The sequence below is a fragment of the Microcaecilia unicolor genome, chromosome 2 (genome assembly GCF_901765095.1).
Source record: "Microcaecilia unicolor chromosome 2, aMicUni1.1, whole genome shotgun sequence".
In the NCBI taxonomy this organism is placed as follows: Eukaryota; Metazoa; Chordata; class Amphibia; order Gymnophiona; family Siphonopidae; genus Microcaecilia; species Microcaecilia unicolor.
Genome location: NC_044032.1, coordinates 326,057,348 through 326,082,620, shown reverse-complemented (window position 1 = coordinate 326,082,620; position 25,273 = coordinate 326,057,348). Strand labels below are relative to the sequence as shown.

The window sequence follows — 25,273 nt, the reverse complement described above, 5'->3', positions numbered from 1 at the left end:
CATCAGGCGTGGATACTGTTCAAAAACACCATCCTGGAAGCCCAGGCCAAATATATTCCGCGTATTAAAAAAGGAGGATGGCCCCTCCGAAGGGACACCACCTTGTAAGTGGTGGAGGGGCTTCCGTGTTTCAATGACTCAGAGGGCTATGCTGAAGGGTTACCCATATCAGACAGGCCTCTGAGGAGAAACCAGACAAAGAGTGTCCCAAATTAGGGAGAAGGGAAAGATGGTGACCTGAAGCTCATACACTCAACCGCCCAGCTGTCCTCTGAAGTTCAGTTTTTGTTCACTTGAAATTTCCTCTCTGCATCGCAGTTGTCTTAACAGAGGAAGGGGACAATGGGGGGTCAGCCGCCGATGACCAGTGTTTTGTCCCCTGTGCAGCAAGTGTGGGACCGCTGTGTGACGAGCTGCCCATAGATGACTGGGTTGATGAGTCCTTTGATTAGCGCCGACGAAGGAGTGTCGATGCTCTTGGACCTGGAAACAACTTCATCGCTCAAAAATCATTTAACCACCATGCCCAAAGGAGTGGAGGAGTGAGTCAGGAGTGTATGCTGAAACGGAAGTTGTTTACAGCTGAACCCGTGTCGGCGGTGCTACTCCTAAACCCTTAAGAGTTATCAGCTTGGAGTTTTTGGCTCCCGTGGAGGTTGCATTGAATGTCATCTGGAGGGTGCTCCAGGACCTGACGGTGGTAGAGAATGACTTTGCTTCAGATAGTCTTGTTAATGAGCCACATGGATAATCTAATCAAATCCTTTGAGAATATACAGCAAATGAAGTTCTACTGAAGTAGGAAACGGTTAAGATTTGAAAATGATAAAAGACCAGAAAAATTTGAACAAAATTAGTATTGTTACAGATGATTAATATCGAGATTGTTGTTTTCCCAGAGTTCCGGGTATGACTCCTAATGTTTTTTTTCCTCTGAAATGATTCCTCTTAATATATTGATTCAAAAGGAGTGAAGCCTGTGAAACTGGGATTACTTTAATCAGCAGGAATTGGATTGGAGATTCAAGGGTTTGTATTGTTAAACAATTTCTGGTTTTAAAAGGGAAAAAAAAATGAAATCAGGTGTATTACTTTCACTAATATTGGACAATAAATATGTTTCCAATGAAATTGATGGACTATGCACCGTTATGGTCTTGAAGAAACCAACCAGATGATCAATGTGGAATAATGATTTAGATAAATAATAACTGGGGATAATCGGGTTAATACCACGTTTTCTTTGTTTGCTGTTGTTTAAATTGATCGCCTTGTCTTGTTTCACTCTCCCTATTTATTTTGTGGTCTAAGAAAGAGAAAGATTGTATAAAATCCATTTATCTTGTTGAGATTGTTTTCTTCTAATATTGTTTTAATGTACAATCATCTCTGTTTTACTGTTTTGCAAGTGATCCTTGTAAAATGAAAAAAATTATAAATAAATGATTTTAAAAAAAAAAAAGGGAGGATGGAAGACCAAATGACAGCCGGCATGGTTCAAAAGTGAGGTGAAGGAAGCTATTAGAGCTAAAAGAAAATCCTTCAGAAAATGGAAGAAGGAACCGACTGAAAATAATAAGAAACGGCATAAGGAATGTCAAGTCAAATGCAAAGTGCTGATAAGGAAGGCTAAGAGGGACTAAGAAGGCTAAATGGTGCCTGAATCGCCCAAGCACAGAAACGGATGCGAATCAAAGTGGAAAGTGGCGCTAGATGCACTCGCCTGTACCTCTTCAATGTCGCCTTTGGCACCTAACCACTATATCTCTATTCAAGAAATCTAGACTGCCCCAACTTGACATTTTGTCCTTTAGATTGTAAGCTCCTTTGAGCAGGGACTGTCCTTTCTGTTAAACTGTACAGTGCTGCGTAACCCTAGTAGTGCTCTAGAAATGTTAAGTAGTAGTAGTAGTACTTTGAAAAAAAGATTGCGTTGGAGGCAAAAAAATTTTTAGGTATATTAAAAGCAGGAAGCTGGCAAAAGAATTGGTTGGACCGCTAGATGACCGAGGAGTAAAAGGGGCAGTCAGGGAAGGCAAAGCCATAGCGGAGAGATAAAATGAATTCTTTGCTTCGGTGTTCACCGAGGAAGATTTGGGAGTGATACTGGTGCCGGAAATGGTATTTGAAGCTGACGAGTCGGAGAAACTTAATGAATTCTCTGTAAACCTGGAGGATGTAATGGGGCAGGTCTACAAACTGAAGAGTAGCAAATCTCCTGGACTGGATGGTATTCATCCCAGAGTACTGATAGAATTGAAAAATGAGCTTGCGGAGCTATTGTTAGAAATATGTAATTTATCCTTAAAATCGAGTGTGGTACCGGAAGACTGGAGGGTGGCCAATGTAACGCCGATTTTTTAAAAAGGTTCCAGAGGAGATCTGGGAAATTATAGACTGGTGAGTCTGACGTCGGTGCCGGGCAAAATGGTAGAGACTATTATTAAGAGCATATTGAAAAGCATGGATTAATGAGACAAAATCAACATGGATTTATTGAAGGGAAATCTTACCTCACCAATCTACTACATTTCTTTGAAGGGGTGAACAAACATGTGGATAAAAGGGAGCCGGTTGATATTGTGTATCTGAATTTTCAGAAGGCGTTTGGCAAAGTACCTCATGAAAGACTCCAGAGGAAATTGGAGAGTCATGGGATAGGAGGTAGTGTTCTATTGTGGATTAAAACTGGTTAAAAAATAGAAAACAGAGAGTAGGGTTAAATGGTCAGTATTCTCAATGGAGAAGGGTAGTTAGTGGGATTCCCCAGGGGTCTGTGCTGGGACTACTGCTTTTTAACATATTTATAAATGACCTAGAGATGGGAGTAACTAGTGAGGTAATTAAATTTGCTGATGACACAAAGTTATTCAAAGTCATTAAATCACGGGAGGATTGTGAAAAATTACAAGAGGACCTTGCGAGACTGGGAGACTGGGCGTCTAAATGGCAGATGACGTTTAATGTGAGCAAGTGCAAAGTGATGCATGTGGGAAAGAGGAACCCGAATTACAGCTACGTCATACAAGGTTCCACTTTAGGAGTCACGGACCAAGAAAGGGATCTAGGTGACGTCGTTGATGATACGTTGAAACCTTCTGCTCAGTGTGCTGCTGCAGCTAAGAAAGCAAATAGAATGTTAGGTATTATTAGGAAAGGAATGGAAAACAAAAATGAGGATGCTATAATGCCTTTGTATTGCTCCATGGTGCGACCGCAACTCGAATATTGTGTTCAATTCTGGTCGCTGTATCTCAAAAAAGATATAGTGGAATTAGAAAAGGTGCAGAGAAGGGCGACGAAAATGATAAAGGGGATGAGACGACTTCTCTATGAGGAAAGGCTAAAGCGGCTAGGGCTCTTCAGCTTGGAGAAAATGCGGCTGAGGAGAGATATGATAGAGGTCTATAAAATAATGAGTGGAGCTGAACGGGTAGATGTGAAGTGTGTGTTCACGCTTTCCAAAAATACTAGGACTAGGGGGCATGCAATGAAGCTACAGTGTAGTAAATTTAAAACGAATCGGAGAAAATCTTTCTTCACTCAATGTGTAATTAAACTCTGGAATTCATTGCCAGAGAATGTGGTAAGGGCGGTTAGCTTAGCAGAGTTTAAAAAAGGTTTGGACGGCTTCCTAAAGGAAAGTCCATAGACCGTTATTAAATGGACTTGGGGAAAATCCACTATTTCTGGGATAAGCTGTATAAAATGTTTTGTACTTTTTTGGAATCTTGCCAGGTATATGTGATCTGGATTGGCCACTGTTGGAAACAGGATGCTGGGCTTGATGGACCTTTGGTCTTTCCCAGTATGGCAATACTTATGTACTTATGTCCCCTCTCATCTCTTTTCTGATCATAGACACTCAGAAACCTGTAAACACGTGCACATGAACAAACATACACAAATATACACATACTCCCTGCCAGCCTTCTCCCCACAACACACACACACACAAACACACATGCATTTACATTCAGAGGGGTTAGAAAGAAGATCATGAACCATGCTCTGTACTTTCCCTGTTTGTGTTAACATTAAAATGCTTTAGTATGTCAGTCCCTGAGTTCACTTATTGCTTCACTGACATGTTCTGAATATTATATTTTTTAAAAAAGCTTTGATATACAACGTAGATGTACTTCTTTTATTCCATAGGTTTGTATTAAAGTTACTGTCATCAATTTCACTGTGACAAAATCAGGCCTGGAGGATCAGCTGCTGAGGTAAAACTCATTTTATATTTCAATTTTTTTTCTTTTAAAGGATTTTCTTTAATATGTGGTTATCAAACTAAGGGGCGGGTTGGTGATCTTGTTGGAATGGGGAGGGGAGTTGGTGGTGTTGGTGTTTGGGGGGTGGGTGGAGGATTGGGATGGATTTGTTTATTTTGCTGTTTTTTTAAAATCTATAAATAAAAAATTTATAGATTAAAACAATTTTTTTGAACTAGCCTAGTTGCCAACCTAGAACTGCTGTGCACTGCCATGTGGAAAACCCATCATGCCCAGCTCTCTCTCTCCTTGGACTATTACTGAAAATAGTGTGGAGGTAACACTTCAGAAATAAGAAAAAGGGCTACATGTAGAAAGGCAGAAAAAAAACCAGACATTTATCTGAAGACAGTTACAAAATTGCTATGAAAGCGGAAGTGCTATTTATTCCTAGGTGTTTTCAATCTGGTGGATATTGATTGGGACATATCACCTAAAATGTTTTCTGGAAGTAAGGAGACCATGAATTCTCTACAGGGAGAACTCTTCCTGATACTATACCCGATGCTTATGATTGGGGAGACTGTGATGATATAATTTATGATCATCTACTTTTAGTAATCATCTACTTATAATTATATAAATTTTTATATACTGCCTGAAAGCTATTGAAGTGGTGTAGATTCAAGTACAGTAGGTATTTTTCTGTCCTTAGGGGACACATAATCTAGGTTTGTACCTGAGACAATAGACAGTTAATTGATTTGACCAAGATCACAAGGACCTGCAGTGGCATTTGAACCAGATTCACGTGGTTTGCATCCCACTGCTCTAAACAGAAGGCTATTCCTCAACTTGTCCACAAATCATCTAGGATCTAGATATCACTGGATGGTGTGATTCAGTATTAAGGCACAGGCAGTGATGTTCATTGAAAAGCAAGTATCCTTAATTCAGGAAAACTAACTTTGTCAAGATAGGAGAGTACCTCATGGAGTTATTAACTGATCAGAGCATCTAGGGGACCTAGAAAATGAGATATTGTAAGGGCAACAAACGTATTTATTAGGAAAGTAAATACAAGTAAGCAGAAGAGGATATAATGATTTTTTTAAAGTAGCTTAAAGGTAAGGGGAAACGTTAGCTTTCATAAACTACAAGAGACTGCAGAAAGAGCCAGCAATATCTGGAAAAAGCAAGAGAATCTGAGATAATAGGAAAGTGAAAATGCAAATGCAGTAGAAAAATGGTTATCGGTAAAACTGGGAGATGGGATTTTTTTCTTCTTTTTTTTGTTAAAGAGACTAGAAGGGTCCAGAGGAAAGCAACCAGAAGATTGCATCAGAAGACATATGAGAGGAGACTTGAAGACCTAAATGTTTATGCTCTAGAAGAAGGGAAAGAAATAATAACAGATGTTTAAAAAGTTGAACTGTATTACTGAACAAATTAACTGTTACCAAAGGGGAAATTGTAGATTTAGATGATATGAAATTTAGCTGCAAAGAGGTAAACATAAAAGCAACATCAAGAAATATTTGTTTTCTGAGAAGGGGTAGTAGATAGCTGGGATTTTCCTCCTGGTGGAGGTGGTGGACACAATAACAGTGATGAAATTCAAAAAAGCATGGCAAGAAGATGGAATAGAACAACTCTCCTTAAATATCTCCAAGGTATGGATTACCTTACCAATGTAATCACTCTTCCAATGTTTTCTGTATAATTTACTTTATTACACCTTTATATTTAAATTACACATTCAATTAGTTAAAACTTCCTTGATCCTAGCCTCATTCATACTTACATTCACTCCTACCATTCTAATCTTACTAGGTTATCGCACTTAAAGCTCACATTGTAGATCATTCAAGAAATTTTATCTAATCTTCATATACATTATTTTCCTGACTATTTTTAATTAAATACACATTTCTCATCAACTGTCAGTGGTATATGTCCAGTAGCCCTGGCTCTTCTGTTCTTCTTTTCCTTTTTTTTCCGTTTTCCACTGTGTGTCAGTATCACTTAAATACCACCAAAATACCTTCTTCTTTTTCTTTTAATAATGTGTTCTTATACTGTGCCACACCGTTTCCGATTTATATTCAAAACCAGTCAATTACTACAATATCTTCTCATTTGGAATTTGGATATCTTCTCATTTGGAATTCCTTGAATCTCCTCTCCTTTACTTAACTCTCTCCTCACACTGGAGGAAAAAGTCTGAACTCCTGCCACACCTTACACAATTGTGTTTCGCCGATATGCATCTTCAGGGGTTGTGACTATAACAACAATAAAGCCAGGATTTTATTACATGTTGTTCCACAATCTATTTTTTAACTATCTTATTCCAAATCTCGCTTACCTTCACTCTACTTGCTTGTGTTGCTAATTATATTCGGACAGACCCCGGAGGAACCCTCTCTGAGAAAGAGGAAAAAATGGCGACCAGGCGTTGATTAACGCCATGTCCTTTACCCAGAAATCTTCCCAATTTAAATGATAATGGACCTACGTCACGGCAGCAAATCCGCCCATTCCACCTCTTTATTCAGTCCTTCAGGGGCCACCGTGCCCATTCAAATATTAATGTCTGTTCCAACCTCAACATCTTTTGTAACACATTGCCCATCTGATTTTTTTCAAATTCTGCCAGTACCACAAATTTTAAGTCTTGCATTGAATGATTTTGTCTCACCCAGTGATCCACCAGAGGCATGTCCAATTTATGTAATTTTATATTGCTCAAATGTTGAGCCAATCGATGTTTTATTTTTTTAATCGTCTGCCCAATGTATATTAAATTACAGGGGCATCTGATGGCATAAATCACTGCTGAGGAGTTGCAGTCTGTCCTAGATCTTAAATAAAATCTCCGGGGGTTTTTTAATTGGGGATCTCTACCCATTGTGTCTCAATTGCATGCATACAATATCTGCAGCCACTACACCGGTAATGCCCAGAAGTCCGCACACTCTGTGCCTCTCCATGCTTGACCAACCTTTCACCCAGACTACGTCCACGCCGATAAGCAAACCGGGGATGCTCTGTTAATCTTGAGTGTAAACTTAATATTGGCCAATGTTTAAGAATGATATGTTGTACTGTCTCTGTATTAGAAACATACGGTAGAACACATGTGATTTTTGAATCTCGCGTTTTCTCTGTCTTACGTAAAAGCCAAGGTCTATGTGCATTAAACGCTCTTTTATATGCTTTATGTATCACTCTACTTGGATACCCCCGTTGTTTAAATCGCTGTTTTAATACTTGAGCTTGATCTACATACTCTTGTTTTTCAGAGCAAATCAGTCTAATAAGGAGAAACTGACCTGCTGGAATACCTTTTTTTAAAGGAGTGGGATGATGACTGGAAAAATGCAATAAAGTGTTTCTATCTGTATCTTTTCTATATACTTTTGTATGCAAACTTCCTTCTTTATACTGTATTTTGGTATCCAGAAACTCAACCGTGTGACCCCCTCTATGTGCCGTAAATTTGATATTTTCATCACATGCATTCAAATACATAATAAATTCTGTTAAAGCCGTATCACTACCTCCCCATATGAGGAGCACATCATCTATATTCCTCCTCCATTCTAAAATGGATGAGGTATATTTACTGTTGTGTATAAATCTATTTTCATATCTTGCCATATACAGGCAGGCCACCGTGGGGGCTACCTTTGCCCCCGTGGCTACCCCCTTTACCTGCCCAAAAAAACTATTTCCAAATCTGAAATAATTTTTTGTAATCACCACACTGGCTATTTGTTTTAAAAACTCCACCTGTGTGCCTGAAAGTTCATGATTTAACAATTTTTCATTTTTCATCTGTAGAGCTGCTTCTTGGGCAAGGGCGTAGCCAGACACCCAATTTTGGGTGGGCCTGGGCCTAAGATGGGTGGGCAGAAGAACTCTGCTTTGTACCACAAGTAATTTGGTCTCTCTCTCTCTCTTACATGCATGCCATATGGTCTCTCAAACATCCTCCCCTCTCGTGCAAACCTTTTAAATAGCAGATTTTCATCGACAGCAAGCAGTAACTAATACACACTGCTCATGTTGGCCCCACAGCCTTCCCTCTGATGAAACTTCCTGTTTTCGCATAGGTGGGAATACATCAGAGGGAAGGCTGTGGGGCCGGGTCAAGCAGTATATATCAGTCGCCGCTCACTGCAGGTGAAGATCTGCTATTTACAAGTTATGCAGGAGGAACAGTTGTTGGGCGTTTTCGGCTGGTGGGGCTTGGGGATCCCTGCCAACCACATCATAGGCGTGCTGTTACTGGGTGGGCCTGAGCTACGCCACTGTTCTTGGGGAATATTTGTGTACAAAGCTGCCACATCCAAATTTTCAATCACTGGCTGATTACTTCCGCGACAAGGTGCAAAAGATCAACCTTGAGTTCACTACCAAGTCATCTCCTCCTCTTCACCCTTCAACCCTCGCCCTCAACCAACCAACCCAGGCCTATTTCTCCTCCTTTCCTGTCATCACTGAGGAGGAAACCACTCGCCTTCTTTCCTCCTCGAAATGCACCACCTGCTCTTCTGATCCCATCCCCACCAACTTACTTAACATCATCTCTCATACTGTCACCCCCTCCATCTGTCATATCCTCAACCTCTCTCTCTCCACTGCAACTGTCCCTGACACCTTCAAGCACGCCGTAGTCACACCTCTCCTCAAAAAACCATCACTTGACCCTACCTGTCCCTCCAACTACTGCCCCATCTCCCTCCTACCCTTCCTCTCCAAAATACTTGAGCTTGCCGTTCACAGCTGCTGCCTTGATTTTCTCTCCTCTCATGCCATCCTCGATCCACTTCAATCCGGTTTTCGCCCTCTACACACGACAGAAACAGCACTCTCTAAAGTCTGTAATGACCTGTTCCTTGCCAAATCCAGAGGCCACTACTCCATCCTCATCCTCCTCGATCTATCCGCCACTTTTGACACTGACAATCATGACTTACTTCTTGCCACACTGTCCTCATTTGGGTTCCAGGGCTCTGTCCTCTCCTGGTTCTCCTCCTATCTCTCCCACCACACCTTCAGAGTTCAGTCTCATGGATCTTCCTCCACCCCCATCCCCCTATCTGTTGGTGTTCCCCAGGGATCTGTCCTCGGACCCCTTCTCTTCTCAATCTACACCGCCTCCCTGGGCTCCCTGATCTCATCTCATGGTTTTCAGTATCATCTCTATGCTGATGACACCCAGCTGTATCTCTCCACACCAGACATCACCGCGGAGACCTAGGCAAAGGTATCAGCCTGCTTATCCGACATTGCTGCCTGGATGTCCAACCGCCACCTGAAACTGAACATGTCCAAGACCGAGCTCATCGTCTTTCCACCAAAACCCACTTCTCCTCTTTCTCCACTTTCTATCTCAGTTGATAACACCCTCATCCTCCCCGTCTCATCTGCCTGCAACCTCGGTGTCATCTTTGACTCTTGACTCCTCCCTCTCCTTCTCTGCGCATATCCAGCAGATAGCCAAGACCTGTCGCTTCTTCCTCTTTAACATCAGCAAAATTCACCCTTTCCTCTCTGAGCACACCACCCGAACTCTCGTCCACGCTCTCATTACCTCTCGCCTTGACTACTGCAACTTACTCCTCACCGGCCTCCCACTTAGCCATCTAGCCCCCCTTCAATCCGCCAGAACCGATATACTCATATCACCCCTCTCGTCACTTCACTGGCTTCCAATCAGATACTGCATACAATTCAAGCTTCTCCTTCTTACCTACAAATGCACTCAGTCTGCTGCCCCTCACTACCTTTCTACCCTCATCTCCCCTTACTTTCCCGCCCGAAACATCCGTTCACAGGAGAAATCCCTCCTCTCAGTACCCTTCTCCACCACTGCCAACTCCAGGCTCCACTCGTTCTGCCTCGTCTCACCCTAAGCTTGGAACAACCTTCCTGAGCCCATACGCCAAGCCCCCTCCCTGCCCATCTTCAAGTCTTTGCTTAAAACCCACCTCTTCATTGCTGCATTCGGCACCTTACTCTTACCGTTCAGTAAATCCAGACTGCCCCAATTTGACCATTCACTTGTCTTCTAGATTGTAAGCTCTTTGAGCAGGGACTGTCCCTCTCTGTAAATTGTACAGTGCTGCGTAACCCTAGTAGTGCTTTAGAAATGTTAAGTAGTAGTAGTAGTTGAATCTGTTGTTCTACTTCAAAATGCAACGAATCTAATATGTTAAGTAAATGTGTGGTGTCTTGTATGTAAGACGTTATTTTAGGGACCTCAGCACTCAAATGGAAGTCCAAATATTGTGAAAGAGGTTCTAGAATAGAACTTCTACCATTAACTATAGGGCAAAACACAATTGTGTAGGGTGTGGCAGGAGTTCGGACTTTTTCCTCCAGCGTGAGGAGAGAGTTAAGTAGAGGAGAGGAGACTCGAGGAAAGTGATTAGAATTTAAGTGGAAAAATGAGAAGATGTCGTAGTAATTGACTGGTTTTGAATATAAATCAGAAACGGTGTGGCACAGTATAAGAACACATTATTAAAGAAAAAGAAGAAGGTATTTTGGTGGTATTTAAGTGACACTGACACACAGTGGAAAACAGAAAAAAAGAAAAAGAAGAACAGAAGAGCCAGGGCTACTGAACATATACCACTGGGAGTTGATAAGAAATGTGTATTTAATTAAATGTAGTCAGGAAAATAATATATATGAAGATCAGATAACATTTAACATAGTAACATAGTAGATGACGGCAGAAAAAGACCTGCATGGTCCATCCAGTCTGCCCAACAAGATAAACTCATATGTGCTACTTTTTGTGTATACCTTACCTTGATTTGTACCTGTCCTTTTCAGGGCACAGACTGTGTAAGTCTGCCCAGCACTATCCCCGCCTCCCAACCACCAGCTCCGCCTCCCACCACCGGCTCTGGCACAGACCTTAGGAAATTGGAAGACTGGGCATCCAAATGGAAGATGAAATTTAATGTTGACAAATGCAAGGTGATGCACATTGGAAACAATAATCCGAATCACAGTTACCTGATGCTAGGGTCCACCTTGGGGGTCAGCACTCAAGAAAAAGAAGAACTAGATGTAGTTGTAGATAATACGCTGAAATCTTCTGCTCAGTGTGTGGCAGTGGCCAAAAAAGCAAACAGGATGCTAGGAATTATTACAAAAGGGATGGTGAATAAGACCAAAAATACTATAATGCCTTTGTCTTGATCCATGGTGCATCCACACCTTGAGTATTGCGTTCATTTCTGGCCGTCGTATCTCAAAAAAGATAAAGCGGACTTAGGAAAGTGGGGGAGAAGACAAAAAGAAATTATTGTCATGATTTCTTTTTGTCTTCTCCCCCCACTTGTATAGATTGTAAACCATCTTGATGGTTTCCGGAAGGTGGAGTAGTACATTTTAATAAACTTGATAAGAAAGAAATTTCTTGAATGATCTACAATGTGAGCTTTAAGTGCGATAACCTAGTACGATTAGAATGGTAGGAGTGAATGTAAGTATGAATGAGGCTAGGATCAAGGAAGTTTTAACTAATTGAATGTGTAATTTAAATATAAAGGTGTAATAAAGTAAATTGATACAGAAAACATTGGAAGAGTGATTACATTGCTAAGGTGATGTAAACTGTAATCAGATTGAAACTAAGTAATTCAATAAGGACAAGGTATGGATTAGGGATGTGCACTCATTTTCAGACAAATGGCAAAGTACAATGAATGAGGGCATTTTTGGTTCGTATAACCTTTAAGTGATTCAAATGGATCTTTGACCCTGATTCTTATTCATTTCATTGATTTTCAACTCAATTCATATATCACGGTTGTGTCCTGGTCCCTGGCTCGCAGTCACCTCAGTCCCCGGGGTTTAGACCTGGGGAATGCTGCGAAGTGATGGTTTACCGTTTCCCGTGTTCCAGAAGATATGCTGGTCCGGTCCGGTCCGGTCCGGATCTTCCAGCTCTCCAGATTGTTTTGGGAGTTTTTTGGAACCAAGCAGCACCCATACCTGGTGAACTCCTTGTGACCTGCCTTTATTAACCACCTGGTAAGGTTCTTAGTTGCCTTGCAACAGTGTTCTTCAGAGGCGTTCCTTTGGTGTGAAGTGTTGCAGTGCCTTTGTGCTTTTCGTGTTGGTGACTTTTACTCTGCTTGTTTTTTGGACTATTCTTCTGCCTGCCGCCTGCCCAGACCCGGATTGTTTATAGGACTATTCTTCTGCTTGCCGCCTACCCAGACCCGGATTGTTTATTGGACTATTCTTCTGTCTACAGCCTGCTCTGACCCGGCTTGTTTCTGGATTGTTCGTTTGCCTGCTGTTTTTCCTGGAACCCAGCGTGTTTCTAGTGTTCCTGTTATTTGTCAGCCTGCTGCTGTGTCCTGCCTTGTCCTGCAAGTCCTACCGGCCGCCTGAAGCCCAGAGCTCAACTCTTGGTGAAAGGTGGCCAAGTGTAGGTGAAACCTTACTCCAGTCCACTGTGTTCCAGTTCCGGTCTGCCTTATCTGGTGTTGGGGTGATTCTCCTGCCGCTGCTGCTCCTCGGCAGTGGCCCAAGGGTTCACAAACCCAGGTTCCTGCTGTGTATACGTAACAGTTTGCAAGGCCATGAGCTTGGAGGTATCATCCCTCACGCAGGCGCTGCAGGAGCATGCCAGAATACTTCATACGTTGGGAGCACGTATGGAGCAGCTAGAGCGACTGATGGCGGCCTTTATGGGGGCCGCAGCGGACGCCTCCGGTGTAGCACCAGCGAGAGCTCCGGCCACATCAGGAATCCGTCTAAAGTCACCTCCTAGATATGACGGTAATCCCAAGGGCTGTAGAGGGTTTCTTAACCAGTGCAAAATAATTTTTGAGCTCCAGGCTCAAGATTTTCCTACGGAGAGAACCCGGATAGCTTATATAATGTCCCTGCTGTCCGGCCAAGCCTTAGATTGGGCGTCCCCGCTTTGGGAAAAGAATGATCCGGTACTTCAGGCTTCGTGGAGCACTTCAAATGAGTGTTTGAAGAACCAGGGAAGGTTACTTCAGCTACTTCTGCACTCCTGAGACTCAAACAGGGAACCCAGACCTTAGAGGACTATGCGATTAGGTTCCGCACCTTGGCCTCTGAATTGGACTGGAATAATGAAAGTCTGCTCGCAACCTTCTGGCAGGGGCTGGCAGCACAGATTAAGGATGAGCTGGCTGGACGCGAACTTCCCACCAGGCTGGATGACCTGATTAAACTGTGTACTAGGATTGATATTCGATTTCAGGAGCAGGGCAAAGAACGGTGTTCCATTGAAAGGATAGGTATGAAGATGCCGAGTCAACAAGGGCTACCACCGGCTCCTCGTACACGGGAGATTCCCCCGCAACCACTGGAAGAACCCATGCAATTAGGTCATACCCCTCTCACAAGTCAAGAAAGACAGCGACGTCGGACCCTCAACCTCTGCTTGTACTGTGGTGAGACGGAACACTACGCGGTCAACTGCCCACAGAAACCCGGCTCTTTAGGGCCAGGATTAACTGCAGGAACTGTAGTAAGCCAATCCTCTATCCTTCTGCACACTCAGTTTCTCATGCCAGCGGTTCTTGACCTAGGTCATAAACAGGAGCATACTGAGGTCTTTTTGGATTCTGGGGCAGGTGGAAGCTTTATAACCGCATCTCTAGTCCAGCAACTGAACATTCCTGCACAAGAACTACCTAAGACCATCCCGCTTTTTTTGGTGTATGGTAGTATCCAAGGCTATGTAAATACTCAAACGGTGCCTGTGGGCCTACAGATTGGCAATCACCGGGAGGATATCTCTCTATATGTCCTTCCTTCAGCAGTACAACCCATCGTTTTAGGTCTTCCCTGGCTACAGAGACACAACCCGGTCCTAGACTGGGGTAAAGGTGAGATCGTGGACTGGGGCGAGTCGTGCCGAAAACTTTGTTTCATCCCTGACACCGATAGTGTGGTCGGCGAACAGTTGGACCAGGATTGTTTATTTTCTCTGAATCTGCCTTTGCTAATCCAGCAGCGGAAGCAGTGGCCCGTCTCATCTCTCTCTGGGCAAAGTTACATATGCCCTCCAAATATCTAGCTTTCCCAACCTTGAATCTGCTCATGACAGGCTTACACCGTCAGGCAATATGGACTCTTGTAATTAGAAAGGAACCCAGTATGTAGTAGATATAATAAGATAGTTTATTACAATCTTACCAATGGTAATACAGGTAGGTTAAGCATTCACATAATGGAACCGCATATCATGGCACGTCCTCTCTCTCTAGCCTTCTGGAGTCTCCCTTCTCTGTTCGTCTTCTCCTCTCATCTCCTTCTTCTTCTCATCTCGTCTCGTCTCGTCTGAACTAATACTCCTCAAACTGCTGCTTATATACAATTTTGGCCCTATTCATTTCAATGGACCCCAGCTGTCTCAACTGGGCTCCTAGTCCTTATCAGTTGATCCGAATGACTTCACATGTTCCCAAACCTTCCTGTAGCCCCCCCTTTGGATATTCTCACCCGGGGTGTAGCTGACCCAGCACTATCTCTACGTAACCATAGCAACTCTTGCTTATGACGTCTTGCAGGTGCCAATCTCAGGATTCTTTATAGAGTAGATTGCCCCCACCCTTGCCAGTTCAGCACTTGCCACAGTGAAATGTAACTGTGTCAAAGGTGATCTCTGATTTTTACAAGCTAGCTCTCTTTTGTATCAGAGATGATTCTGATTTTAAGAAGCCTAGCTCTTATTATGAGCCATTGGCCTGTATTTTACTGAGAGCAAGGGCTAGCATAACTCTTCAGGATTCAGATGCATGGACGGACATCAGTGACTCTCAGGACTCTAAGACTTTTACAAGGGGGATGACCTGTGCATGTGCCATACCCCCGATCAGCCAGCGCCAAGTGGAATCCAGTAACAGGCCCAGGTCTCCAGATCTGGCCAACAGGACTGCTGAGACGCCTCCTTGGGGCCAGGGATCCCGCACTTTACGTAAGAAGTCGACCCCAGGACCTAAGCTTCAGGACAATCCGGCGCGCCGGATATCTAAGAATCAAAAGACTAGTTTGCAGCAAACCATGGCCTGTAGCTGCACTCCAGTGCCAGGCACTCAACACCGCTTGGTAAACAAAGCCCAGTCTCGCCCTCAACTGGCCGGCTCCCGGCCGGCGCCTAAAGATAGGGACATTGGAAGACTACCTTATCGTGCCAGCCAATTTCACCCAGAAGATCCAGGGAAACCCAGACCTCCTGAGAAGCCCGGGGAGGCCTTAAGGGAGGGATACTGTCACGATTGTGTCCCGGTCCCTGGCTCGCAGTCACCTCATTCCCCGGGGTTTAGACCTGGGGAATGCTGCGAAGTGATGGTTTACCGTTTACCGTGTTCCAGAAGATATGCTGGTCCGGTCCGGTCCGGATCTTCCAGCTCTCCAGATTGTTTTGGGAGTTTTTTGGAACCAAGCAGCACCCATACTTGGTGAACTCCCTTGTGACCTGCCTTTGTTAACCACCTGGTAAGGTTCTTAGTTGCCTTGCAACAGTGTTCTTCAGAGGCGTTCCTTTGGTGTGAAGTGTTGCAGTGCCTTTGTGCTTTTCGTGTTGGTGACTTTTACTCTGCTTGTTTTTTGGACTATTCTTCTGCCTGCCGCCTGCCCAGACCTGGATTGTTTATTGGACTATTCTTCTGCTTGCCGCCTGCCCAGACCCGGATTGTTTATTGGACTATTCTTCTGTCTACAGCCTGCCCTGACCCGGCTTGTTTCTGGATTGTTCGTTTGCCTGCTGTTTTTCCTGGAACCCAGCGTGTTTCTAGTGTTCCTGTTATTTGTCAGTCTGCTGCTGTGTCCTGCCTTGTCCTGCAAGTCCTACCAGCCGCCTGAAGCCCAGAGCTCAACTCTTGGTGAAAGGTGGCCAAGTGTAGGTGAAGCCTTACTCCAGCCCACTGTGTTCCAGTTCCGGTCTGCCTTATCTGGTGTTGGGGTGATTCTCCTGCCGCTGCTGCTCCTCGGCAGTGGCCCAAGGGCTCACAAACCCAGGTTCCTGCTGTGTATACGTGACATCTTATCTGTGAAGCAGAGGGAGGGCTGATAGATCATAGGCACTTTGGGAGAGCAGAAGGCAGAAGCATGGAGCACTTCATCATTCATGTTGAAATGTTTTGACAAAACAAGTCAATCCCTGCCATCCTTTTCCTAAATCCCATGGCTAATGATGTCATCAGCCCATGAATTCAGAGTAGAGCACCATTTTCTTATTTGCATTGTTAGCTTCCAAAATTAATTTGTTGAAATGCAAAAGTTGTAAAAACAAATACAGAAATCATACATAATTCTAGATAGGGCTCTCAGAGGCAACTACTCAGCTAGACAGCACTGTATGTGTCTCAGGGGCAGAGAGAAGTGATTTTTAAAAATCTTTCACCCTGCTTCATTTCCTCACTATCATCAGCTCCAGAGGCAAGAATGACTGCATATAGTCAGTGAGAGGCAATTAGGGCCTGATATTGAATTCATGGCGGTAAGCAGCTTGTAAGCCACTCACAGCTGTGGGCTGAACTACTACTACTACTAGTCATTTCTATAGCACTTTTAGACATACACAGTGCTGTGTACTAAACATATTCAAAGCAGGGGCATGTGCGGCTTCCAGCACTGTATATCTGGGTATATGCAGCTACTCAGAAGCTAACTGGACACTAGCCGATATTCAGACTGGTGCCTACTTAACGTGATGAATAAAGTTAGAACAGTTGTTTTACTCTTCTAAATGTTTCTGCATACTTACCCCCCCCCCCCCCCATTTTCAAAGTGAATGGGTTTTGTTGGCATTAGCGCACCGCCCGCCGCTAGCGCAGCTTTATAAACAAGGGGGTTAACTGGTTAATGGTCTGAATATAGCTACTAACCAGCTAAGTTGTGGCTCCACCCAAACTCTGCCATCAGACTGCTCTTAATCTAGCTGGCTAGGGATTGGCAAGTTAATGGCTTTATAAATCAGCATTACCCAGTTAAGTGCTACTGAATATTGGCAGCTAGCTGGTCCAGAGAGATTTAAGCGAGCAGCAGTTTCTCCTGCACAGTTAAACCTCTTCTGAATATTGACCCCTCAGTAGAGAAAGGGCAGTAAGGGCTCCCTGCTGCATGGCCATGCGGTAAGAGTTCTCTTACCGTATAGCCATGTGTGCTGGGGTTTTATTACCTGCTGTGGTAAAAAGGCCCTGGCGCGCGGGAAAAATGACCTCTGCCGCTAGTGTAGGGCTCTTTTTCCCGCAGCTTGGTAAAGACCCCTAAGATAATCAAACTGACCAAGATGGTCACCTAAAGCATGCCACGGGAAGGCGTCTCTGCGCTCTCTACATATGATGGGGAAAAAGCGCAAAGGGAAACCTAAGGACTTTCCCTCCAAGTCCCAGGTTTTTTCCCCATTTCAGCAGGTTACTGTTGCTGAAGCGTTTTCCCAGCAAGTGCTGGATCCTCCTGCTGTGCTGCTCAAGGCAGCAGCCATGGGTGACTCAATTATATCTATGAGCCTGGACCCATGCCAAGCTCCACTCCCCCTGGTGCATTGTCTCAGCCCGGAAGACAACTGCAGTGCTCTTCGTCGCAGGTCGGCATTGAGGCGGGAGAGGGAGGCTCCCGAATGAGTGCCATGTCTGGATCAGCTTCTCAGGGTGGAGTCGATGAGTACCATCAGATGACAGAATCCTTTGCTTCAGTGACCTTAAAAAAGGTCTGGACGGCTTCCTAAAGGAAAAATCCATAGACCATTATTAAATTGACATGGGGAAAATCCACTGCTATTTCTGGGATAAACAGCATAAAATGTATTGAACTTTTTCGGGATCTTGCCAGGTATTTGTGACCTGGATTGGCCACTGTTGGCAACAGGATGGACCTTTGGTCTGTCCCAGTGTGGCAATACTTAGTGACAATACTGTTGGGTTTGCCTAATTCTTTGGAGAAAGAAGCAATTCTTCAGCAGTTAAAGGTACCTGCTCTGTTGGTGAAGCCTGGGTAAGTTTCATTCGATTCAGTATGGGAAGGTTGGTCTTCTTTGCATATGGCTGTGATGTGGTGTTTTTCAGTTCTACTACTTTGAAACTGATAGAGACATTCAGGCTTGGCAAAACAGTTAAAATCATCTTATAATCCAACCCAAAATAATTGCCAAAAAGATAAGTCTTCAGAGCTTTATGAAGCACCAAATAGTAACATAGTAAATGACGGCAGATAAAGACCTGTACGGTCCATCCAGTCTGCCCAACAAGATAAACTCATTTACATGGTATGTGATACTTTATATGTATACCCCAATTTGATTTGTCCTTGCCTTTCTCAGGGCACAGACCGTAGAAGTCTACCCAGCACTGTTCTTGTACTAAGTTCTGGAGCTAACGTCGAAGCCCCTTAAAATTTACACTCTACTACTACTTAACATTTCTAGAGCACTACTAGGGTTACCTAGCGCTGTACAATTTAACAAAGAGAGACAGTCCCTGCTCAAAGAGCTTACAATCTAATAGACACTCCAGCCCATCCCTATCTTTCAGTCACAATCAGGGCATAGACCGTAGAAGTCTGCCCAGCTCCCATTTTGTTTCCCAATTACCGGCGTCGCCACCCAATCTCCGCTAAGATTCCGCGGAACCAATCCTTCTAAACAGGATTCCTTTGTGTTTATCCCACGCATGTTTGAATTCCATTACCTTTTTCATCTCCACCACCTCCCACGGGAGGGTATTCCACATATCCACCACCCTCTCCATGAAAAAATACATCCTGACATTAGTCCTAAGTCTGCCCCCCTTCAACCTCAATTAGTTAACCTCCGCATTTGAAGTGGTATTGAATTCCATATTGTACTTGATTGGTAATTAAAAGAGCTATCATGGAAGTTTTTGAAATGAACATGCATAATAGCAGGAAAACCCAGTTCAAGTAAAGATCCAAAATGTGATGAAGTCCGGATAACAGGAATAGTTAAAAGTTGAATATGACAAAGTGGAAAAGAACGATATTTATTTATTTATTTATTTAATGCATTTGTACCCCACATTATCCCACCTTTTTGCAGGCTCAATGTGGCTTACAGAGTAAGGTTATGATAAAGTCGATACATGATTTAAATACAGTTGATCATAAGCTGAGGTAAAAGAGGTAGTATATGGGCGGGTGTTGGGTAGGTTGTGTGCGAAGTGTTTTGGTGTGTTCGGGTGGTTAGGGGAATGAATTGTGTGCGAAGTGTTTTAGGTGTGTTTGGGTGATTTAGGAATGAATTGTATCACTGAGGGTGTCTTTTGTAAGCTTTGTTAAAGAGGTGTGTTTTCAGAGCTTTGCGGAAGCTGGTTAGATTGTTCATGGTTTTTAGGGTTTTGGGTAGCGCATTCCAGAACTGTGTGCTTTTGTATGCAAAGGTCGTAGCATAGGCCTGTTTGTATTTCATTCCTTTACAGCTGGGGAAATTCAGATTAAGGAATTTGCGGGCTGATCATTTGGCGTTTCTGGGCGGTAGGTCCACTAGGTTTAGCATATAGAGTGGGGCATCTGCGTGAATGATTTTGTGCACTGTTGTGCAGATCTTGAACTCAATTTGTTCTTTGAGTGGAAGCCAATGTAGTTTCTCTCTTAGGGGCTTCGCACTTTCATATTTAGGTTTTCCAAAGATGAGTCTGGCTGCCTTGTTTTGGGTTGTTTGGAGTTTTTTAATGGTCTGTTCTTTACAGCCTGCATACAGGGCGTTGCAGTAGTTCAGGTGGCTTATAACTAGTGACTGTACTAGGGTGCGAAAGGTGTTTCTTGGGAAGAAAGGTTTAATTCTTTTGAGTTTCCACATCGATTGAAAATTTTTTTTCGTTATGTTCTTCACGTGGGTATCGAGTGAGAGGTTTCGATCAATGGTGACTCCAAGAATTTTCAGGTTTTCTGATATAGGAAGTGTGCAGTAAGGTGTGGTTATAGTGGAGTAATTGTTTGCGTTGTATTGAGAGGTGAGAACTAGGCATTGGGTTTTTTCAGCGTCGAGCTTTAGCCGGAATGAGTCCGCCCATGAGTGCATGATCTGGAAGCTCTGGTTGATCTCATTGGTTATTTCGTTTAAGTCCTTCTTAAATGGGATGTGGATTGTGACGTCATCAGCATATATGTAGGGGTTAAGGTTTTGATTGGCCAAGAGTTTGGCTAGTGGAATCATCTAGTATGTGTAATAGTATTTCATGATCCACCATGTCGAAGGCACTGGACATGTCGAACTGTAATATGAGTATGTTCTTGCCGGTTGCAATTGTTTTTTTGAAGGAGTTCATTGCGGATACTAGTACGGTTTCAGTGCTATGATTTGATCGGAATCCTGTCTGTGATTCGTGCAGAATTGAGTGTTTGGTCAGGTAATCCGTGAGCTGCTTCGTCACTATGCCTTCCATCAACTTTGTAGTGAGTGGGATAGAGGCGACTGGTCGGTAGTTGGTTGTCCATTGTGCTTTTCTTAGCATCCTTTGGCAACGGCGTAAGTAGTATGTTTCCATTTTCCGTGGGGAAGAGACCATGTAAGAGTTTATAGTTTACTTGGTTCATGAGGTCTTTCTTAAATTGTTTGGGTGCAGCTCTTATTAGGCTGGTGGGGCAAATGTCAAGTTTGCACTGAGATTTGGCATATTTTTTGAGCCAGTGTGTGAGTTCATCTACTGAAATTAGGTCAAAGTTGGTCCATGATCGGTCAGCTGGATATTCCTCGGGTATTGGGTCTAGGCATTCAAGGATACTTGAATATTCAATGGTATTACTTGGTATCATGTGTCAGAGCTTTGTAATTTTTTCATTGAAATACTTCGCTAGGTTGGCTGCCGATGGGGTGTCTGTGCTATTCGAGGTGACCCGTGTGGTGTTTAGGAGATTGTTTACGAGTGAAAAGAGCTTGTGTGTGTCCTTGTAGTCTGGTCCTATTAAGGTTTTGTAATACGTTCTTTTGGTATGTCTGATGCTGTATTTGTATTTTCTTTGTAGCTGTTTCCACTCTTTAAGTGTGTGTTCATCTTTTTTTTTTTTTGCTCCATGCGCTTTCTAGCCTTCTGACCTTTGTTTTTAGTTCTTTCAGTTCTTCGTTGAACCATGGGATTGAGTTAATCCTGTGCGAAGTTCTGGTTTGGAGCGGGACTATATTGTCTAGAACTGTTCTGCATCTATTGTCCCATTCTTGTAAGAATTGGGGTGATTCTGTAGTTGTTGTCCATTCGGCAGTATATATTTGTTGCCAAAATGTTGAAGGGTCAATTTTGCCTCTCGTAGTGTAGGTTCTTTTCTCCTGATTTTGTTGTGTCTCTTTTGTTTTCCAGAGGAGGGAAGTATTTGCTTTGTAGTGACCTGACCATGGTGTGATTGTCCATTTTGTGTCCTTGATTGTGAGGTTCGCGTCTGATGAAAATTTGTGAGTTATGATGACCAGTGTGTGTCCGTGTTTGTGGGTGGGCTGTGTGTTAGGCCAGTGGATCTCCCAAAGTTGGAGGAATTCCTTGCATTCGTGTACATTGTTTGAGTTTGTGTCTTCAAGATGGAGGTTAATGCCTCCTGCTGTGATGATATTTTGGGATGATAGACAAGTGTTTGATATGAAGTCCGTGAAGTGTAGCTGTGCTTCTTGCCACTTAGCTGATATATAATTTTAAACACTAAACAGGCCACCTTAAACTCATTGCTGACACAGGGCAATAGTCAGTGCAAGTGTCTCAACAGTGGAGTTGCATTATCAAATTTTCTTTGACTAAATAACTTCTCTGCAGTATTCTGTGAAAGTTGCAATCTACTATACAGTCTCTGATGTATACTGACATATAAAGAATTGCAGTAGTCAATTTGAGACATTATTATTGCCTGAATCAATATTCAAAAATTTTCCGGAAAAAGTAAGATTCTAATTGCTCTTAACTGACATAATTTTTAAGAAATTGTCTTACTTAATTCACCTGGGGCTCCAAGGACAATTGAGTGTCTAAACTAAAACCTAAGATCCTAGAAGAGGCATCATATTTACCCCCACCCCCACCCCTTTTACAAAGCCACGAGGCAACACTGACACAGCCCATTCACTTTGAATGAGCTGTGCCAGCATTACCGCTCCGGCAGTCACTTATACTGCTTCATAAAATGGGAGGTTAATTTGTTCACCTTTCATTAATGTAACAGACTATGAAATACCTAATAAGATATTACTAAAAAGCAACATCTTGGTTTTCGCTGTATTTTTAGAAGATTTTGGGTAGCCTATAACTGAATTTTTTTTAACACAATCTAAAATAAAATTTTGTGAACTAAGGGGGTCTTTTACTAAGCCACAATAGCGTTTTTAGCTCATTGTAGAAATCAGCTGGCGGAAACACTGAGCTATCCATTATATTCCTATGAGCATCTTGGCATTTATCGCCAGCTGATTTCTACTTTAAGTTAAAAATGCTACTGCCTAAGAATCAGGAGTTAGAGGAATTAAAATAAAAATATCAGCATATGAATATCGATAATATTGTGATGTATTAAGAAACAAACTTAGGGGCCATTTTACTAAGTGCAAACGTGGCTTTTGGTTGCATGCCGGGCCAGTTTTTAGCGAATCCTAGAAAAGGGCCTTTTTTTAAGGGGGCGTAAAATGAACGTGCGGCAAAATAAAAACCAGCACACTTCCATTTTTGGCCTAAGCCACCCATTGACTTAGCGGTAAGGTCTCACACGCTATCCAGGTGATAGGCATGGATCACGCACCCACCACTATTTATCTCTGGGTAAGCGCCACTTGGTTGAAAATAGAAAATATTTGCTACTGTGTGTTTTCGGCGCATGCCAAATTTAGAATTACCACTCTGGGCACCCTGTAGCCAGGCGGTAATGCCAATTTATTTTAGAGACCAATGTCAGGAGCAGCAGTTCATTACTATGCATTGGTCTAAAGCCGAACTGTGAGTTGCGTAAACATTGAAACAGTTCTAAATGAGACATATCCTGGGATGCTACAATATAGTCCAGTAATTTTTCCATCCAAGGTTGTAAAGACTTCTGACTCCCAGTCCCCTGACTCTCTATCGTACAGTCTAACACATGTCTATTGATACTAACAGTGTCCACCACTGAAGCAAATAGAACTTGTTATAATTACAAGAAAGAGAGGAGACAGACTTCAGAAGGCTTTTTAGACTGTATGAGAAGAAGCAAATTTATTATTACAATTTCCATTACTTACCAAAATAACAATGATTATTTCAAATCAGGCAATACAGCATCAATCAAAATACAGGCCTCAGGCTTGTTCTCATAGAGAGGTAGTAATTCTGGTCACAAGAACGTGAATACACAGGCTTACATCTCTGATCTTTATTAATCTGGCTACATCTTATATAGATTTACCTTTACATTGAAGTCTATTGAGCACTTGTCATATTACATCACAAACTCCGCCTTCTGCTACTTCCTAAAATTAGATTTTCTACTTCTTCTTTCGACCATCTGTTATTCTGTTTATCGGCATTGATTTCCATGTAATCAGCAGACATATTTACATGTCAGCACTTACTTCATATACTATTTACAAGAAATGGGCCTACTTCTAATTGCTGAGGGTCATTCTCACTTGACCTATCCAACCACAGGTTTTGTTTACCTATATTCATCTTCCTTATTCTCTTTCATTCCCTTCACATAATATAGGTCATAGCTCATTTACTCTGAAACACATTTTTATATTTTACTGTGAATTTTACTATGAATTGTCTATACTTCCTTGTTCTTTTCCATCGGTCATTTCTCAGAGCAGCTGTTATCACCACTTCCTCAGTAACTCAGCAACTTGAGGAATCTCAAGTAACAAGAAGTACCATGTATAGCCTTAGGTAGAGTATTCTACCATTTGGTGGCTTGGTATTTAAAACTAGCTGTAAAACTAGACTTGAGTTAAGGTAATCTATTGTCCCTGAAAAAGTGTTTCATAATGGAAGATCTACTAAGAATAGCATTTAATCAGGCACCATGCCATAGCGTATCTGGTAAGCATATCGTGACATTCTAAAAATCAGATGAGCAGAGGCATTTTGTGCTTTTTGCAATATGACAACCTAATTTGTTTTATCTTAGCCACAAAAAAGTTTGCTAAATCCTCTGCAGAAGTTTGTAATGCATCTGGCAGAGAAGTAATTGTCAATGACTTTATAAGGTGGTTATATATTTTAAAAAGCAATTTTGATCTGGTCTATCTGCCCCAATTATGTTACCATAATATATTTTGTTAGCATCAGATACTGCAATTTTATAGGGTCTTATTTTAGTTTTCCATAGAATTTTAGTTTGCAAATCCATTTTTCCCAAGCTCTTTCTAATTGTTGACAAGATCTTTTTAATGTCTGAAGTGTATTTGAAAACCACTATTTTTGATTCCCCAGTTTGTTTCTCAATATACTCAATTGAAAATTGATCTAGAGCATCTAGCATTTGATGTTTCCATTTTGACAGCATACTGTCTGATGTACCTCTGGTTTTAACTATCTTGTATTTAACTTGCATCCAGAACTGACCTATATCTATTTTACACCTAATCTGGCAGTCCTGAGATATTTGTATAATATTTTTGAGGATAAGGAATATATAGAGTAAAATCAGCCAAGTAATGATCGGACCAAGGTAGAGACCGCCCTGCTGCTCCCCACCCACTGCTGCCGCTGTACATATCTTGGCTGGTGGGGATCCCCAACCCCTGCCGCCGCACATACCTTGGCTGGCGGGGTACCCAACCCCTACCAGCTGAAGCCTTTGCCCAGCGCTGCCGCTGATCTGCTCACTGTTTCCGTTTTTTTTAAATGGCTGCTGAGACTTCCAGTGGTGGCCTCACAAGACTTCCGCGGAAGCAGAGACGAGAGGATCAGCGTCGCGGCAGTGGGCAGGAAAGAGTGGGGATCTTTCCTGCCCTGAAGAAGCCACTAGACCACCAGGATACCTTGAGGTATATGCTGGGAGGGCACCCTGCACTCAGGGGAGGGAAGGCACTTCTGCGGGGATCCTGCAGGACCCGGGTCCATCCCTGTGGGATTCCC

At 42.8% G+C, this 25,273-nt stretch overlaps 1 protein-coding gene across 1 annotated transcript in view; it reads left to right on the top strand.

Moving 5' to 3' along the window:
* DNAH6 (dynein axonemal heavy chain 6) overlaps positions 1–25,273 on the top strand; it is a 2,906,060-nt gene that overhangs the window by 1,950,550 nt on the left and 930,237 nt on the right. The window contains exon 60 of the mRNA XM_030192089.1: positions 4,159–4,226. Within this exon, the coding sequence (XP_030047949.1) occupies positions 4,159–4,226 (68 nt within the window). The remainder of the gene's footprint in view (positions 1–4,158; positions 4,227–25,273) is intronic.